Source organism: Chiloscyllium plagiosum, unplaced genomic scaffold, assembly GCF_037043375.1.
Source record: "Chiloscyllium plagiosum isolate Xiang-an unplaced genomic scaffold, Cpla_swu_hap1 HiC_scaffold_39, whole genome shotgun sequence".
Lineage (NCBI taxonomy): Eukaryota > Metazoa > Chordata > Chondrichthyes > Orectolobiformes > Hemiscylliidae > Chiloscyllium > Chiloscyllium plagiosum.
The window spans coordinates 1975142-1994094 of NW_028270177.1; the positions used below are offsets into that span (position 1 = coordinate 1975142).

General features: G+C 41.1%; 1 protein-coding gene across 1 annotated transcript in view; it reads left to right on the plus strand.

Moving 5' to 3' along the window:
- hacd3 (3-hydroxyacyl-CoA dehydratase 3) overlaps positions 1 to 18742 on the plus strand; it is a 40557-nt gene extending 21815 nt beyond the window's left edge. The window contains exons 6-11 of the mRNA XM_043674597.2: positions 7310 to 7420; positions 8826 to 8953; positions 9217 to 9329; positions 11388 to 11494; positions 11695 to 11826; positions 13882 to 18742. Of these exons, the coding sequence (XP_043530532.2) occupies positions 7310 to 7420; positions 8826 to 8953; positions 9217 to 9329; positions 11388 to 11494; positions 11695 to 11826; positions 13882 to 13958 (668 nt within the window). The 3' untranslated portion in view covers positions 13959 to 18742. The remainder of the gene's footprint in view (positions 1 to 7309; positions 7421 to 8825; positions 8954 to 9216; positions 9330 to 11387; positions 11495 to 11694; positions 11827 to 13881) is intronic.
- The last annotated feature ends 211 nt before the right edge of the window (positions 18743 to 18953 follow it).

Genomic DNA, 18953 nt, shown 5'->3' on the forward strand with positions numbered 1-18953 from the left:
ACCCCTTTATTTACCCCTATACCTAACACTACAGGAAATTTAGCATGGCCAATTCACCTCGCCTGCACATCTTTGGACTGTGGGAGGAAACCGGAGCACCCGGAGGAAACCCACGCAGACACGGGGAGAATGTGCAAACTCCACACAGTCACCTGAGGCGGGAATTGAACCCGGGTCTCTGGCGCTGTGAGGCAACAGTGCTAACCACTGTGCCACCGTGCCACCCACGAATGAATAAAATTACAGACCCTGACAAGCTTTATAAATGAGCAACTTGGACATTCTGTGGATATGAAAGAGCTTCACTGTCAGATCCATTATGCAACACAGCACAAACAATTTTATTATTTTCTGTATTTGTTTTCCTGCTGGTGGCAATATCAGTACTAACATGCCACTGTTTTAAATGGGATGGTTGGGCGGGGACTAGAATACTCCACCTGGGGTCTAACCAGTGAATTATAAAGATTTACCTAATTTCCTTATTTTTATATAAATAAAACTAACTTAATTAATCAGTGTTGTTTTGGCGATCCAACAGGTTTGCCTTGCTGAGGTCTGCACCGTAACCCAGGCTAAGTGGTGCTTTTGCCTTCCCCCAGCTTAGCCAATTTGAAGAAAATCGATAGTTTAATATTAGTAGAGTTGCTACTTACCTTTTTTAGTAAGGGAAGCTGACTAGAGGCAAAGGACAGAATAAATCACAACAGGCAGACACTTCCCCGCAGCATCGGATGCGCCTGTGGTCATAGCTGTGGTCTCCCCTGAAGTCCCGATGGATTCACTTACCCACCAAGCCTGACTGTGGAAGTGGATCGATGAAGAGAATCGCGCCAGGCTGCAACTGATCTCTGCCATGCTGCAGAACCACGTGCAGGAGCTGCAGAGTCTCCAGAAGCAACTGGAGGAGGTTGAGTGGCGACTGTGACGTCAGAGACTGCAGTCAAGTTCTCGGTGGGATATATCCAGGCTCTGGAGGAATAGGTATGGGCCTTAGTAAAACAGGTTGACAACCTTGTGAATCTCGGTTGAAGAAAAACCATCCGGGTGGTCAAGCTGCTGGAGCAAGCGGAAGACGAGCAGCCAGCCAGTTTTCTCAAAGAATGGCTGCCGTGATTTCTGGGCTGGAAGGCCAAGGCGGGAAGGGTATGGACTGAGAGAGCACGCTGGGTCGTGGTGCGCAGGCCCGGTTCAGACCAGCACCCCTGCCAGTCCTAGTGCGATTCCAGTCCTACAGGGACAAACAAAAGATAATGGGCGCCTCCAGGTTGTTTGGAAAGGGTCCACAGGCCCTGGTTTATGAAGGATCAAAGAATGTTTTTTCAGGACTTTTCTGTGGCCGTGATCTGCAAGAGGAAGTCCTTTGATGAGGTGAAGAAGTGATTGAGGGATCTGGATTGTCAGTATTCCATCAGGTACCTGGCAGTGCTCCGTTTTAATCTTGAAGGGTCCGTGCATGTATTTGCCTCCTCAGAAAAAGCAAAGAACCTTTGGACACTTAGAAATAGACTGATGGTCCAAAGAGCATGAACAATAATTGTTCGCTTTTCTTTTCCATTTTTTTCTCTACCTTGTGTACATCTTCTTTTTCTTAATTATTCTATTACAGAAAGTGTTGTTGGTTTTTGTTTTAACAGTGATAATGGAGGTCAGTGTAGAGTTGGGGATGGGTGAAGTGCCCACTTTTAATTTCTTTGTCCATAATATTTACTTTTGTTGTTTATCTTTCACATGAGTTTGGGGTGCGGCTCAGGCTAGAAGGAACTATGGAGGTGTATGTGGGTCGTGTAAGCAGCCCTGTGGCGGTGGGGGGGGAGAGTCTCCCATTAAGTGTTTTTTAATGTTGTAATTGGTTTGTTGGTTTTGAGTAGAGGTAGGTTTTTTAGATTTTGAGTCTTCATTTATTTACGCTTGGCTCGTTGTGAGTAGGGTTCTTCCTCTCGGGGGTTCAAGAATTGTTTAGAGGGATATGGCTAAGTGTCTCCTCAAATGGTGCACCTGGAATATTAAGGGGAGTCACTCATCAGTCAAGAGAAAAAAAATACTTCCAAGGCTCAGGAAGGAGAGGGTTGGTATTGTCCTGTTGCAAGAAATCCATCTTGATGAATAAGGAGCACCTAAAGTAACAGCAGGGTGGATTTGATTGGGTGTTGTTTTTTGCCCGTTAACACTAAGAGCCATACCTGTTCAGAAGAGTCTCCCATTTAAGTTATTAGATCAAGTTAAAGATGAATATGGGCAGTTTGTAATTCTTAAAACTTTAATACATGGTGAAGAGTGTGGCGTCCTAAACGTTTACTGTCACCGGGCACAGCCCCTCAGATTCCTGACTGATGCACTTGCTAAGTTGATTGCCCTTGAAACTTGACACACTATCATAGGGGAAGATTTTAATCACTTCAAGGACCTCACAGTGGATAGAATGACCAAAGGTCCCCCAAAAACCTCTCCGCAATCCAAGCAATTGGTTGACTTGTGCGTTGAATTACTGCTGGTGGACGTTTGGAGATGTCTGCACCCTACAGGGAGGGATTTCACCTTTTCCTCCTAATCCACACAAGTATCATACTAGGTGGACGTTTTCCAGCACCCTCGGTTTTTTTTTGGATTAAGTAATGTCCTGTAAAATTGGAAACATAGCCATTTCTGATCATGCGGCAGTGTATTTGGAACTTGAGATTAAGGGCAAGGCAACATTCATATTCTCAAGGACAGTAAGTTTGTTAAGTACTTCTCAAGTGAGTTGAAAGCGTTCTTAGTGATCAAATCGAGTACTGCTAGTAACCCGTCTATACACTTGGAGACTGCTAAGGCCTACACTAGGGGATAGTTATCTCGTATTCGGCTAGCCAGAAGGGAGAGCAGCAGTGGTTTGAAGGCAGCTGAGACAGTGTATTTTGATAGGCCATCAGTGATTAAATTGCAGCGAGTCACACTCTCTGGGTTGCTTTGAACTCCATGCTCACTCAGACAGCAAAGAGAGAGCTTTCTTTTGCAAAACAAAGGCTATTTGAGCATGGCGATTGGCCAGGCAAATATCTGGCATATCTTGCCCTCCAATCCATTATATCAGTTAGAGAAGGCACTGGGATTCTTGTGTGACTCTATAAAGGATCAATGCGGCATTTTGGAATTGTTACTCTGAACTGTATTGGTCGGAATGCTGCGAGGATCGGTGGGCTAAGATGGAGTTCTTTTTTGAAGAACCTGGATCTTCCAGGTTTGACCTTGGAACAAGCATCCCTTCTTAACGCCCCAGTGACAGTGCCAGAGATACAGGAGGCAGTAAGACAGCTCCAGAGAGGGAAGGGAAGGTGCCCGGCCTGACGGTCTCTCAAGTTAATTCTATAAAGAATTTATAAATATCCTGTCAGGGCCAATGCCGGACATGTACAACTATTCATTCAGTCACAACTGCCTCCTGCCTGAGAGAGGCAGAAGAACATTACAGCGCAGTACAGGCCCTTCGGTCCTCTGTTGCGCCAACCTGTGGAACCCGGAAGACGCTGGAGGACTGTGCTTTGTTTAGGTCCACTTTGCTGTTAAATTCAGGCTTTAAAATTTTATCCAAGACACTTGCATTGTGATTGGAGAAGATGTTGCCTTAATATTGTTAGAGAGGATCAGACATGTTTTATAAAGGGCTGAAGGACCTCCAAAATATTAGAAGATTACTGAATATGGTCCAAGTGTGTCAGCAGTGATTGGTTCAAGGTTTGGTGATCTGTTTAGGTACAGAAAAGCATTCTATCAGGTGGAGTTGCCATATCTTTTTTATACTCTGGGACGGTTTGATCTAGATGAGGTCTTTATCAGATGGGTGGAGATCCTGTATCGGAACCCTCTGGCTGCAGTTCTCCCCAGTAGTGTAAGATCCAGTAATTTCAGTCTTGGTAGGAGTGGTTGGCAAGGTTGTCCCCTTTCACCACTACTGTTTATGTTGGTGATTGAACTGCTGGCAGAGGCTATCCGTGAGGACCCAAACATAGCTGTCCCGGAAGTGGGATCAAGGGCACATAAGATTATGTTTTATGCAGATGATGTTCTCCATTTCTTATCAAACCTGGCAGTTTCTGTACCCCATTTAATACAATGTAATAATTTATTTGGCTCTTTTTTTGGGATATAAGATCAATTATGCAAATCAGAGGCTATGCTGTGGGTGGTCTTAAGGGAATGCTGATATTAAAGGTGAATTATAATTCCCCTTTAAATGGTTGCAGGGGGGTTTACTTCACTTAAGTATTTTTGTTACTCCCACCTTTGATCAATTATTTAAGGTAACTTTGCTCATTTGCTCGACAAGATTAGACAAGATCTTCAAAGCTGGGATCCCTTCCAATCTTTTGGTTAGGTCAAATAGCCCTTATCAAAATGAATGTTCTTCCTCGTCTGTTATATCCCATGCAAATGCTCCCTCTGATGTTTCCTAGACAAACATTGCAGACACTCACTGATTGGTTTATTTCTTTTGTACGGTGTCACCTCATGGCGGTCCCACATTAAGGTTGCCAAATTGCAGGTACCCCAAGGGTTCGGGGGGGAGTAGACTTCCTGGATATTAAGAAATACCAACTAAGCTCCTTCTGTCCTTGTGAGGACCCGAGATCAATATGGTTGGATATCAAGGCCTCCAGGCAAAATGCCTCTTTATTAGTCTGTTTATGGATAAGATGAGGACAGTTATGGAATACTGTCAGAATCCAATCATTATTAATATAGTCAAAGCATGGAGAGCAATGCGACAGAGTGATGGTAGTTTATCTAAAACCTCCTTTCTTACCCCTATAGTTGGTATGCTGGGATTTCAGCCAGGGATGATGGACCCTGGATTCAAACTGGGCAACTAGGGGAGTCTTCTGTTTGGGGACCTTTTTGAGAGGGGGCGGTCATGATGTCCTTCGACCCAAAGAGCTGCAAGGATGGATTGTCCAGCAGAGATCTTTTCTCATTGCTTTCAGGTTAGGGAAATCATCAAAAAAAGACTTTGCTTTTCACCAAGCCCTATAGATCTGACACAGAGAGGAGAATGCTTCATGCCACAAGCACTCTCTTGATTAGTACTCTCTACCACCTACTGGAGGGCAGTGCCTCAAACAACATTGAGCGACGATGTGAGGTGGGAGCAAGAGTTGGGAGTGGAGATCCCCTCAGACATGGGAGGACATTTGGGAGAACGCAAGAAAGATCTCAATCTGAAACAGAACACATGCCATGCAGTTGAAGGTTCTTCGTGGAGTTCATTTGGCCCCAGATGGTCTTGCAAAATTCAAAAGTGGAGCATCTCCAATGTGCCCAAGTGCAAAATAAGCACAGGTGCTGTCACTCATGGTCTGTGGTCGTGCCACAAGCTTCACAGGTACTGGAGCACTTTGGCAGGAGTAATAGAGAGGGTCTTGGGGACCGAAGCGATGATACACCTGGTCTCTCTTCTCTTGGACTTGCCAAATTTATCTTCCTTAGGCGTACCTGGGAAAAAGCTATTTAACATTCTCACTTACTGTGCGAGGAATAATATTTTGAGTTGGGTGTATGAGAACCCTCCAGGCCTGTTGGAGGGGTGTAAGTTAATTGTGGAACACACCCCTTTGGATTTCCTCACAAACATGGTGCACCATAAAACGGAACTTTTTGAAGACATGGCAGCCCTTTTAGAATTATCTGGACGCAGACGTGTCTGCCATTTTAATTAGTGCATTTGTTTAGCCATGATTAGGTTTAATGAACCTTGTGTCCTGGGATGGAGAATCCTGAATAAATACTGGTGTAACAATTAATGCTCCTTAAGGTTGGGAGCTTCGTTGTGGTTGAGCTGAGTGGCATTATTTATTGATTTGTAGTGAGTGTAGTTTTGATTTGTTTTGTAGATAGGGTAGTAGTTAGCTGATTGTAATTGTTGTTACACTATAATTTTAAATTGTTATATTTTATAACTTTATGATTTTGTAAAGAAAAATTTTCTCTAAAAATATTTCTTTAAAAAAGTGATGTTTGTGTTATGACTATCATTTACAGAGTAAATTTACAAGTAACTCTGTATATTTTAACTAGTTAGTCTTTCCAAGCTGAGGAAGTATATGTCTGACATTGTTTCCTGGTCAGTGAAGGGCTTTTTTATACCACATGTAACCAGCTCATTCTCCTTACATTTCACTTTGCTTATCCTGGATGAGATGGAGGAAAATGGCACAGATTTAGTGAAAAAAATTGCAACTAATGGTTATCTATTACAACAAGTCTTTGATTATGCAGACCTTGATCAATTGGCACACCCCTGGTCCCCTAGGTGCCAGTTAATAAATGTAAAAACACACTCCGTCATAAAAATGTAATGCAGGGCATATATACATCACAGTAATACTTCATTTCCAGCATAAATCACTTAAACAATAATGCAGTTTTGCCTTAAATAAAACTTCTGACTCATACCCTCACCTTACAAGTCAGACATCGCAGATATTGCAATAATACAATAAACATCGCGGTATTGAGGCATATAGTTTTGCTGGTTTATAAGAGTGCTGGCTCACAAGGTGCCAGTTAAAACAAAGTTTGCTGTATTCTTAACATCCCTTTTTAAGTTTGTTTCAGTGGCATCAGGCAATTACAAGGAATTATATCTGAAGTGAGAGCATTTGGGCTTCATTACATTTTTAACTTAATTACAGTATTGTGTATTATGTGCCATGTCATTGTCCATTTAAATCTTGGTAGTGATACACATTTATGCCTACAATTCTGTACATACTGGTCCAAATGTCTCCAATGGCAGATCTGCTTGCTTGAAACAAAATCATGAGAGTGAATAACCCTAGAACAACATTTCAAAATGGTCTGCAACACAGAGTTTCATGTACAGGGAGCAGGGTAGCTGTCTACCCTGTTGGAATTGATATGAGGTTCACAGGGACCAAGTAAAAAAATAAACTTCTAAAAGAGACAGACGGAGTAGAACTGATGGATTAGATGAAAATTGTAAAATTGCCTTCTACTACACAAATAGACCACAACCTTGCATCTAGTTTGTCCAAAGTGATTAAGCTGCAATCGTGACCAGACATGTTTTCCACTTTGTGTAACCAGTTTGCAGACTGGGTTCAAGCAAAGTAGCAGAGACACCACTTCCATTTAAGCATTATCTCTCTTGTTGACTGGTTTGTCCTGACCATATTTTGTAGACCTAGATATTTGGGAAAGCTTGTCCCTAACACCTATGCACATTTTATATTTAATGTTCTTAATTGAGGTCATTAAAATATTCACAACATGAAATATGAGCAGTATTAACATTTTATTTCCTGCCCAACAGCTTATGTCACCATGCAGAAAGGTTACTTATTTATGTACAACCTGGTGCAGTTTTTGGGTTTTTCATGGATCTTTGTTAATATGACAGTTCGACTCTTTGTATTCGGTCGAGGTGAGTGACTTTAAGCAATTGTAACATAACGTGATATTTTGAGTTAGCAGCCTGCCTCTCTCTCTGTGAAATCCTGTTAGTCATGAATTTTCTGTTACTTGTTGGTGATTCTGAACCAGATTCAAATCTGCCATGACATAGTTATACAAAGCTTTCCACCTGACTGGTATAACAAATAAACTTAGATGTGGATTTGAAGATTTGAATTTTTTATTTAAAAGCAAAACATGAAATTTGCAAAAGCAAAATCTACACAATTTATGCAGTTTCTCAGAATCTCCAACTAGCTGAACTGTCTGCTTCAAGCCGCTGTAATGACTGGAACAAAGTGATCCTTTGTACTCAGTGCTATGAACAACTGCTTGGAGGTTGGAAATAAAGGTTTTCATTACTGTTGATCAGAATATCTATCTTTGGAACAGTTTTTAAATGTGCTGAACTTAAACCTGCTGAGTCCTGAACTTGCTCCTAGTCCTTGCGTCTTGAAAATGCAGAAAGACTCTTTAGAGATGAGCTTGAGTAACAACATCTAGTTTAACTTAGAATATTAGTATGCACATAGAAGCAGATTGAACCAAGACAACTCATTGTGATTTAAAAAAAATATATAACTTATTAAATTTGATAGACTTCTTGGCAGTCTCTTCTAACAGATGGGATCCCTCTATCCTTCACCTGGTACCAGCACAGGATCCAAATAACCAATTACCAAATGTTTATTCACATTTTTAGATTTTGTTCACTAACTTAACAGAGAAAATATTAGAACAAATCTTTAACCAGAGTTGGAGAGATTATAAATGTGTTGAAATATCTATGAAACTTGATTGCTGAATGTTAGAAGCAAGATAATTTGGAAATGTTCATGGGTCAGCTCTTGAAGGTTGCCAGGGTTAAATGCTTCAAATTGAGTGGTGCATTTAATTAATTAGAATCCTGGCTGAAGTCTTGTAGATAGGATGAGCTGTTAATCGCAGAATGCCCATCACCTGACTGGCTGCTCTAAAGATGCACTTGATTCAGTACATCTTCTGGCTGCTGTTGTATCATCAAAACCCAGTATCAATCTGTCCCTAATGGAAGGGATCAGCTAAAATGAAAGCACTCCACAATGCTGACTTTGTACCAAATAGCACATGTTTGAACTCTTTCTCTCACTCTCTTTCTCTTTTGCCATTGCACACGAATGAAGTGCATCACTATACTCCCCAAACAAATCCCACCTACTGCCTCTGAACCTTCTGGAAAGGTTGTGCTTTGGTCTATGGAATGAGATTGGCTGAAATTATTTTTACTTGGACTTGGCTGGTGGTTAACCTGCAGTATACGTGTGTTTAATCTGCAGTTAACACAACTGTCCTTACAGATGCCCTTGCTAATGGTTGTGTTTGTGTTGTTTTTGCAGACTCCTTGTTTGATACTTTCCATGCAGTTGGTGATGTGATGAACGTTTGCCAACTATTTGCTATATTGGAGGTTATAAACCCATTGCTGAAGTTGGTGAAAACTGAATTGGTGCCAGCAGTGATTCAGGTACAGCACTACCCTCAGACCGAGGCACGTTTGAGTAGGAAGGAATGTCCGGGCAAGTCCAGCTACATTCCTTTCTGCCCAGGCTTTTGTTCATCTAGCATCAGACGGTGTCATTGCTTGTGGATTCTATTTTCCCTTCTCAACTAGAAAAATATGTTTACAATATACTTCCAATGAGACAAACTACTTTTCTATGGATCAGCAGTTTCTATTTCTTCAGTGATCTTCTGACACTTATGATGTGGATATAATTGTTTCAACAGGTAATTGGGAGGAATATGATTCTATTTGTGGTGATTGGAAGTCAGGTGGAAATGCAGAATAAAGCAGCAGTGTTCGTAGTTTTTTACCTATGGAGCATCATCGAAATGTTCCGGTTTGTATTTCACTCTTCCTTGAGCTCTGTTTTCAGTGTGATCATGCATAAAGAGCTTGATCCTGAGATCATTCAGTGACATGCTGATAGAAAGCACAAATTAGTAGAGGCTGAGAAGATTTTGAGCAAAACTTAGGCCACTAATTCAGTTGGATCAAATAAACTAGAAAAAATTCATTTAGCGCCTTTATTAAAATGTCATTACAATTCGTGCAATGACTTATTTTAAGAACCATAGAATCCCTAAGTGTGGAAAGAGGCTATTCAGCTCATCAAGTACACACTGACCCTTTGAAGAGCATCCCACTCTATCCCATTCCATCCCCGTGACCCCACATTTCACATGGCCGATCCACCTAACCTGCACATCTTTGGACTGTGGGAGGAAACCAGATCACCCAGAGGAAGCTCGTGTAGACACTGGGAGAATGTTTAGACTCCACATAGAGGGTGGAATTGAACCCGGGTCTCTGGTGCTGTGAGGCAGCAGTGCTTACCATTGTGATCAGTCCAGGGATATCATGCCAGACATTTTGCTTCTGCCAACTATTCTGCTGGAATTTTGTATTCTAGTCCCATTCCTGGGTCCTTCTATATTCTTCCTTTCAAAATGAAATCAGTTCCAGTATAAATTATTATTCAAAGTTTGTGCGAAGATTTGTAGCTCGGGTGCTCGTTGTTGTGGTTCTGTTCGCCGAGCTGGGAATTTGTGTTGCAGACGTTTCGTCCCCTGTCTAGGTGACATCCTCAGTACTTGGGAGCCTCCTGTGAAGCGCTTCTGTGATCTTTCCTCCGGCATTTGTAGTGGTTTGAATCTGCCACTTCCAGTTGTCAGTTCCAGCTGTCCGCTGCAGTGGCCGGTATATTGGGTCCAGATCGATGTGCTTGTTGATTGAATCAGTGGATGAGTGCCATGCCTCTAGGAATTCCCTGGCTGTTCTCTGTTTGGCTTGTCCTATAATAGTAGTGTTGTCCCAGTCAAACTCATGTTGCTTGTCATCTGTGTGTGTGGCTACTAAGGATAGCTGGTCGTGTTGTTTCGTAGCTAGTTGGTGTTCATGGATGCGATCGTTAGCTGTCTTCCTGTTTGTCCTATGTAGTGTTTTGTGCAGTCCTTGCATGGGATTTTGTATACTACGTTGGTTTTGCTCATGCTGGGTATCGGGTCCTTTGTCCTGGTGAGTTGTTGTCTGCTGCGGACAGCTGGAACTGACAACCGGAAGTGGCAGATTCAAACCACTACAAATGCCGGAGGAAAGATCACAGAAGTGCTTCACAGGAGGCTCCCAAGCACGGAGGATGTCACCTAGACAGGGGACGAAACGTCTGCAACACAAATTCCCAGTTCGGCGAACAGAACCACAATAAATTATTATTGTCATAGCCAGAGCGTTCATGGCCATTTCTGGTAAGCATCCCAGTGTAATCAGTTATTAAAATGTGTTTTAGAATAGCCTCCTTCGGCTGAAGTGTATTGTGATAACTTGGTGTCATCCCATCTCCCCCACCCCGACCTCCCATTTTAACTTGGTTTGGTTTTTTAAATAGGACCTAGAGGTGAAATACTACACACTCATTGCATAAACTCTGTGTAACACATCCCAAAGAGCAAAGTCTAGATAAGCAACCTTTTAGGACACACCTCTGGGACATGTCGGACTTCAAACCAGGAGTTCTGGCCCAGAGATGAGTCCTCCCAACTGCATAGTCACGGCTGATTCGCGGTACTAATAATGTTCCTGTCAACCGTTACTAATGCATCCCAAATGACAGCACTGATGCTTCACCATCATCTTTAATTTCTTCCCTTGGTATATGCAGTCTACAGTGTGGAAGAGGGCTTATCAAGTTCAGCTATTGTCAAAGGATCAGTGTTTCTCACATACTTCTGGGTAACAGTGGAATAAAAATGGGACATGTGTCACTTATTGAAGAAACTATGTTTCACTTTGAAATAGTATGTATCTATATTGCGTGTTGATTGTTCTCCATTGTACTCATGGTATCCAGTACATTGAAGGAATGTACATAACACACATTTGTTCGTTACTGAAATAGATACCCATACTACATGCTGTCCTGTATAGACACAGAGTGGAGACTGCTGACGTGGATCCGATATACCATTTGGATTCCTCTTTATCCACTTGGAGTCATTGCTGAAGGTATATCAATGAAATTTGTGCACTTTAAAACATTGTTGAATTATGAGATTGCTTTGAATAGTAATTCACACATATAGCATGCTTTGGGATAAATGTGAAGTTAGTTTATCTTGGAATTTCTCTATAAATAGCGCAGAAGTTGCTTTTCTCAAATTCTGCATGTGTATTAACTACAATCGTTTCATTCTTCTCCTTCATAGCGGTGTGTGTGATTCAGTCTTTACCATACTTTGATGAAACAGGAAGATTTAGTATCTTGCTGCCCAACCCATTCAATATCTCATTCAGCTTCTCCTACTTCCTGCGAGGTTACCTTATTGCTATGTTCTTAGGTGAGTTTCAGTCTCTGGAGCACTCTGATGCAATTGCTCCTTAATATTCCTTATTATCAACTGAAGTCATATATTAACATAAAAGTTTGTGTGTTAGTTATGTATGACGTTTAATTTTAAACAGGATGTGGTCATGACCAATATTTAAGAAGGGGAGTTGGGGTGTATGTGTGTCTAAATGCACTAGAGTTTTCTCTTAATTCATTCTTGGGACATTGGCATTGTTGGCTAGCTTGCCCTTGAGAAGGTGATGATGAGCTGCTTTCTTGAACTAGTGCACTGCATGTGCTGTAGGTTGACCCACACAGTGAATCGAATTGGCTGAAGACTGGTATCTGTGATGCTGGGGATCACTGAAGGAAGCAGAGATGGATCATTCACTCGGCACTTGTAGCTGAAGATTGCTGCAAGTGCTTTAGCCCCATCTTTTGCAATGTTCTCATTTTAGGTTCTGTCAGGATCAATCAGCTCCTGACCTCATTACAGCCTCTGGTCAAAGGTGGAAAAAGAAACTGAATTCCAAAGGTGAGGAGACAGTGACTGACCTTTTACATCAAGGAACCTTTAGTAAAACTAGAGTTACTGGGAATTGGGGAAAACCGCTGCTGGTTGGGGTCATATCTAACAGAGAGGAAAAGGGTTATGGTTGATGGAGGTCAGTCACCTTAGCTCGAGGGCATCTCTGCAGAGGTTGCCCAGAGCAGTGTCCTAAACCCAGCAATCTTCAGCTGCTTCATCAATTACCTTCCCTCCATCATATGGTCAGAATGTAGATCTTTGCTCATGATTCCATAATGTTCTGCTACTGGTTAGTCCATGTCAAAAACCAGCAGTACCTGGACAGTGTCACAAATGGCAAGTAACATTTGTGCCGCACAAGTGGTAGGCAATAATCATATCCAACACGAGAGAATCTAACAATCGCTCCTTTACTGAATCCCTCAGTATTCTGGGTTTACCACGACCAGAAACTGAATTGGACTAGCTGTATGAATATAATGGCTTCAGGAGCAGGTCAGAGGCTAGAAATCTTGCAGTGGATAATTCACCCCCTGACTCCACAAAGTGTGTGGAGTTAGGAGTGTGACTTGCCTTGGTTAGGGCAGTTCCAACAACGCTCAAATGTTTGACACCTACCAGGACAAAACAGTTTACTTGGTTGGCACTATATCCACAAACGTGCAATCCCTCTCCCACCAACTCTCAGCAGCAATGTGTACCATTTGCAAGATGCACTGCAACATCAGCAAGGCTGCTTGGGCAATACCTTCCAGACACATAACCACTCTATCTAGAAGGACAAGGGCAGTATATTCATGGAAACACCACCAGCACATTCTCCTCTAAGCCACTCATCATCCTGATTTGGAAATATCGCCTTTCCTTCATTAACACTGGGTTAACAACCTAGAAATCCCTCCCTGACAGCATATAAGTGTCTCTGCTCCAAATGAGTAGTTCAAAAAGGCTGTTCACCACCACCAAGGGTAACTAAGGATGAGAAATGAATGTTGATCTAGCCAGCAATGCTCAGATTAAAATGAAAACAAAATGCAGCAAAGGTCTCAACTTTTAGAGAGAGAAAGTATCAGTGTTTGAGAGTGATTGATGCAAAGATATTTGAGTGTTTGAAGTACTGGATGACATTAGACCTTGGTTAATCCAATGGGTTTTTGTTGGAATGATGTAGAGATTAACTCTGATGCCTTTCAGTGAACGCTCAAACGAGAAGGAATTTGACTAGGTAGCGAAATTGTTTTCCCTGAGTGGTTTGTCCTGACTAGATTCAAGAGTGTGGTGCTGGAAGAGCATAGCAGGACAGGCAGCATCCGAGCAGGAGAATCAATGTTTCGGGCAAAAGCCCTTCATCAGGCCAGGGCCTCATTCCTGATGAAGGACTTTTGCCCGAAACATCGATTCTCCTGCTCCTCAGATGCTGCCTGTCCTGCTGTGCTTTTCCAGTGTTACACTCTCTACTCTGATCTCCAGCATCTGCTGTCCTCACTTTCTCCTGGCCTGACTACATATCTGAGTCTGAGATTTTCTTTTCTCTAGGTTTGTTCATTAATTTCCGACATCTCTACAAACAAAGTAACAAGCGTCTCCACCCAAAGAAAAGAAAGCTACGCTAGAAAGGATACATATGTATTTCTGAGCTGGAGCATCACCTCGAATATTTTAATTAAATGTAAACTTGCTGCCTTTATAAACACTGTACTTTCCTGGAGGTGAAAAAAGCCATGGAGAAGTGTCAATAAACCTTCAGTAATCTATTGCCCCCTCATACCAGATGCAACCTTTGCGATCACCATTTGCACCTGATCATTTCTGATCTATTGCCAGTGTGCAAAACATTTTGCAATAACCAAACACATTCCTAGATGCTAAGGGCAATGTTCACTTTGTCTATTTATTTCTCTCCTTTATAAATGTGGGTTCAAAGAAGTGCATTCTCTGTGGAGGGAACATTGGTTTGTAACAAGTTATATTGCACCCTTGGTAAAACTATATTTTTTCCAATTGCAGCAGAGTCATTTTATAAATTAAAATTGGTTTTGTATTGTGATGCAATTTTGATTAGTCTAAGATGATTGTGCAAAGAATGAGGTCTTACCCATTACTGGGCATTATTAGATTGATGACAATGCTTCAATCTTTATGAATTAGGAAAGTTAATTTTAAATTAGCTGATTTAATCTCTGTTCTTGCCACCACTCCCTATGGTGTATTATTTAGCATGACAGTAGGGGACGTGTTTCACAGCTCTGTTGTTTCCTTATTATAAGAGCAAGGTGGTTCAGGGACAATTCTGTTCCATTACAAAATTGCAATACAGACTCAGATGATTTCCATGGTACATAGTTACTCTGCTACTGAACTATTTGTAGTCATGCTCATGAATATTAACTTCGCAAAGACTATTTCATGCGGGGTTCATTTCATGCTACTAAAAAAAAAATGAGGATTGGTGAATTAATATTAGTTAGGAGGCTTAAATTAGTGTGCGGGACAGATAACCATTAAAAACTGCAAGAGAAAAGCTGGGTTGGGTCAAGTCAGTTAGTTGAAAGATTGGATCTTTGCTCGTCATTCACACTACCACCACTTAAATCAGCTTTTTTTTTCTTCCTTGTTATTTTGTTTGTTAATCTAGACAATTGCAATGCATTTGGATCCATAATCAAATGGTTTAGATCAGAATGCAGCATTTTATGAAAAGTTTGAAAGCATATCGGCATGCACAGGTTTTATTGGGGAATGGTTAGAGTTGAAGAACTGCTGTTATTAGAAAGGACTTACTGCAATTTGAATAAATTGTGAACATTAGATAAAACTTTGATCACTAGTTTTCATCAATGAGGTTTCATGCACAGAAATTCAGCTGCTACATCTTCTTTTGTCAGTCTAGGTGTTGCCTCTTAGCAAGTTATAGTTCCACTTTTATAAATTGTAAATCTTGCACCACTGAAGGTGAATTGCAAGGTGATTAAAACTTTTAGTTCCTTGGTTGAGGTGACTTCTTGGTTTGTAGATTATGTTGGCAATAATATTGTAATGACCAGACAACTTTAACAGGTTCTGATGTCAAACATGATCTGTGGTTTGTAATGAATGAATAGGCCAAACTGTTATAATCATGTGAAGTTTAAGAGTTTTAGCCAAAGTGTCAAGGATCACAACCTCTAATTTCACCCATTTCTCACAGACCTTGGAAAATCAGTAGCCTTGTTCATCAATTTACGTTTTGTCAGATGATCAAATTTGTCTTCACACTAGAATTAGTTAAACATGAAAAAGGAAATGATGGAGGAATTGAACAAGAACTCTGCATCAGTCTTCATAGTGGAAGACATGAGTAACATCCCAAAAATTCAAGAGTCGGTCAGGTGTGTGGTGGCCAGCACCAAAGAGAAGATGCTAGAAAAACTGAAAATGAATAAATCACCTGGACCAGATGGACTATATCCCACAGTTTTGCAGGTGATAGCTGAAGACATAGTGGAGGTATTAGTGGTGATCTTCCAGGAATCACTAGAGTCAGGGAGGGTGCCGGAGGACTGAAAAATCACTAATGTAACACCCCTCTTTAAAAGGGAGTAAGGGAAATGACAGGAAATTACAGGTCAATTAGCCTGACCTGAATCATTGGTAAGGTTTAGGAGTCCATTGTGAAGGATGAGTTTCTGAATATTTGGAAGTGTACGGTAAAATAAGACAAAGTCAGCATGGTTTCATCAAGGGGTAGTCATGCCTGACAAATCTATTCGAATTCTTTGAGGAGGTAATGTGTGCAGGTTCGACCATAGAAAATCAATGGATGTTATCTACCTAGACTTCAAGAAGGCCTTTGACAAGGTGCCTCATAGGAAGCTGCTGAGTAAGATAACAGCCCATGGTGTTAGAGACAAGGTCCTAGCAATGGATACAGAATTGGCTGTCTGCCAGAAAGCAGAGAGTGGGGATAAAAGGGTCCTTCTCAGGAAGGCAGCTGGTTCATAAGATAGGAGAATAATTAGACATTCGGCCGATGGTTTGCTTCACCATTTGATCATGGTTAATATGCTCCTCACCCCCATTTTCCTGCCTTTTCTCTGTATCCCTTCAACCCATTACCCAATTAAAAATCTATGTAACTCCTCCTTAAATTTACTCAGTCACCGCATCTAGCACGTTTTGGGATTGCTGGTGACATTCTGCAAGGGTCAATGTTAGGACCACAACTTTTCACTTTTATGTATTACTGATCTAGATGAAGGAACTGAGGGCATTCTGGCTAAGTTTGCAGATGATACAGATAGGTGGAGAGACAGGTAGTATTGAGGAGGCAGAGAGGCTGCAGAAGGATTTAGACAGGCCAAGAGATTAGGCAAAGTGGTGGCAGATGGAGTACAACATGAGAAGGTGAAAGGTCATGCACTTTGGTAGGAAGAATAGAGGCATAGGCTACTTTCTAAATGGGGAGAAAATTCAGAAATCTGAAGTGCAAAGGGACTTGGAGTCCTAGTTCAGGATGCTCTTAATGTAAACTTGCAGGTTAAGTCAGTAATTAGGAAGGCAAATACAGTCTTGGCATTTATTTCAAGAAGACTAGAATATAAAAGCAGGGATGTACTTCTGAGGCTGTAATATTTAGAGTATTGGGTACGATTTTGGGCCCCATACCTCGTAGGATGTACTGGCCTTGGAGCAGGTTCAAGAGAATGATCCCAGCAATGAAAGGCTTAACAGATGAGGAATATTTGAGGTCTCTGGGTCTATACTCAATGGAGCTTAGAAGGATGAGAGGGAATCTGATGGAAACGTTCAGAATATTGAACATCCTGAACAGAGTGTAAGTTAGGAAAATGTTTCCATTGGCAGGAGAGACTAGGACCCGAGGACACAGCCTTTGACTAAACGGAAGGCCCTTTAGAACGGAGATAAGGAGAAACTTCTTCAGCCAGAGAGTGAGGAATCTATGCAATTTGTTGTCACAGAAGGCTGTGGAGGCTTGGGTCATTGAGTATGTTTAAGACTGAGATAGATTCTTGATTGTCAAGGGGATCAAAAGTTACTAGGAGAATGGAGTTGAGAAATTTCAGTGTTGAATGGCGGAGCAGACTCGATGGGCCGAATGACCTAATTTCTGCACCTATGTCTTATGATATGCATTGTGGCATGTCATTACTGTGGGCTATCGGGGGGGAAGCAAAACTTTTAGTTACATTGCAGCCAAGAAGTCAAATACTGCAATGAGCTAATGTGTGCTAATCTTGGACTTGCGTTTGCAGTGGATTTTCAGAAATAATTCTGATCAATAAAATACACAGACAATGACAGATTACCACCGAGATGATTTCAAGATCCTGTGTGATCTGAGGTTTCAGTAATGGTGGGTGTCAGACTCATTATGGAAAGTACACAAGGAGACCGCATAGTCCATTCAATCTGTGCTGACTCTCATGCGAGCAATCTAATGTGTGTCTCATTCCCTTGCTTTATTTCCCTTGAGGACTAATCAGATTTCTTTTACAAGTCACTGTCAACTTCCACAGTTTTCATTAGCTGCAAGTATCAGGTCATTACTGCTCACTGCATTTTAAAATAAAAGTCCTGCTTCACATCCCATCTGTAAATCTTGCCACAACTTTGCATCATAAGTAAATGGTGTATTTTTTTTTGGTAACTTAACTAAAGTTGTCAATCTTCCATTGATCTCCAACTGTAAGGCAACTACCTCAATTTCTCCAAACTAACCTTTGTAACTGAATTCCTTCACTCCCAGAACGATAGGCAAATCTCTACTACATTTTATTTGAGCACCACACATTGAAAATTTCCTGACTAAACCCTTACACTTTACTAACCAATCTCTGTGCATCCTGTCAACTTCAAAGATATATGCACACACTTTAGAAACTGGCCAGTAAATCATTGCCTTTTTTTTTTAAAACCACAGTTTATCACTACCAATTCTGTGCAAGCACATTGTGCTAGCCTACCTATACCTAATTACATTTGATAGGTGTCAACTTCCTATTTCCCATGCCTCCAAATTTAGAACCATCAAAGTTTGAAATGGAATTCAGTTTTACACTCTCCAAGTCATATTTAGAGAAACACGCACAACAAAAATGAACTTATCCTAGCCCTGACCTTTGGGCAATACCGCTGTTTGTCATCCTCCTGTCTAAAAAGTGACCATTACTGTACTGTCCTTAAGACAACTTTTTATTCAAGCCAACACTGACTTTCCGATTCCATAAGCCTCAGTTTTATTAACTGTCCTTTTAATAATATTCAATGGTGCATGATGAAACTTAAATGTGTATTTTGAATCAGTTATTGAATTACCTGAATTGAACTACTACTGTATAACATGATTTGAATTGCACTGATGATCAGTTTTGTACATTAAAATGATAATTTCACTGAACATTAAGGAGTGCCAGAAACTCAGTGAAGTATTTCTACAGTTTTCTTAAACTTGGATTGAGTAACTCCATTGAATTGCATTCAGCTAGTATTTTTTTTTTTAAATAGATAGTACTTGTGTTTTTCTTTTACTTACCATTGCATAAGGAAACAGTGAGTGAATTTAGGAAAAGATCAGAAGGTATTTATCATTTAAGGTTAGAATAGACTTC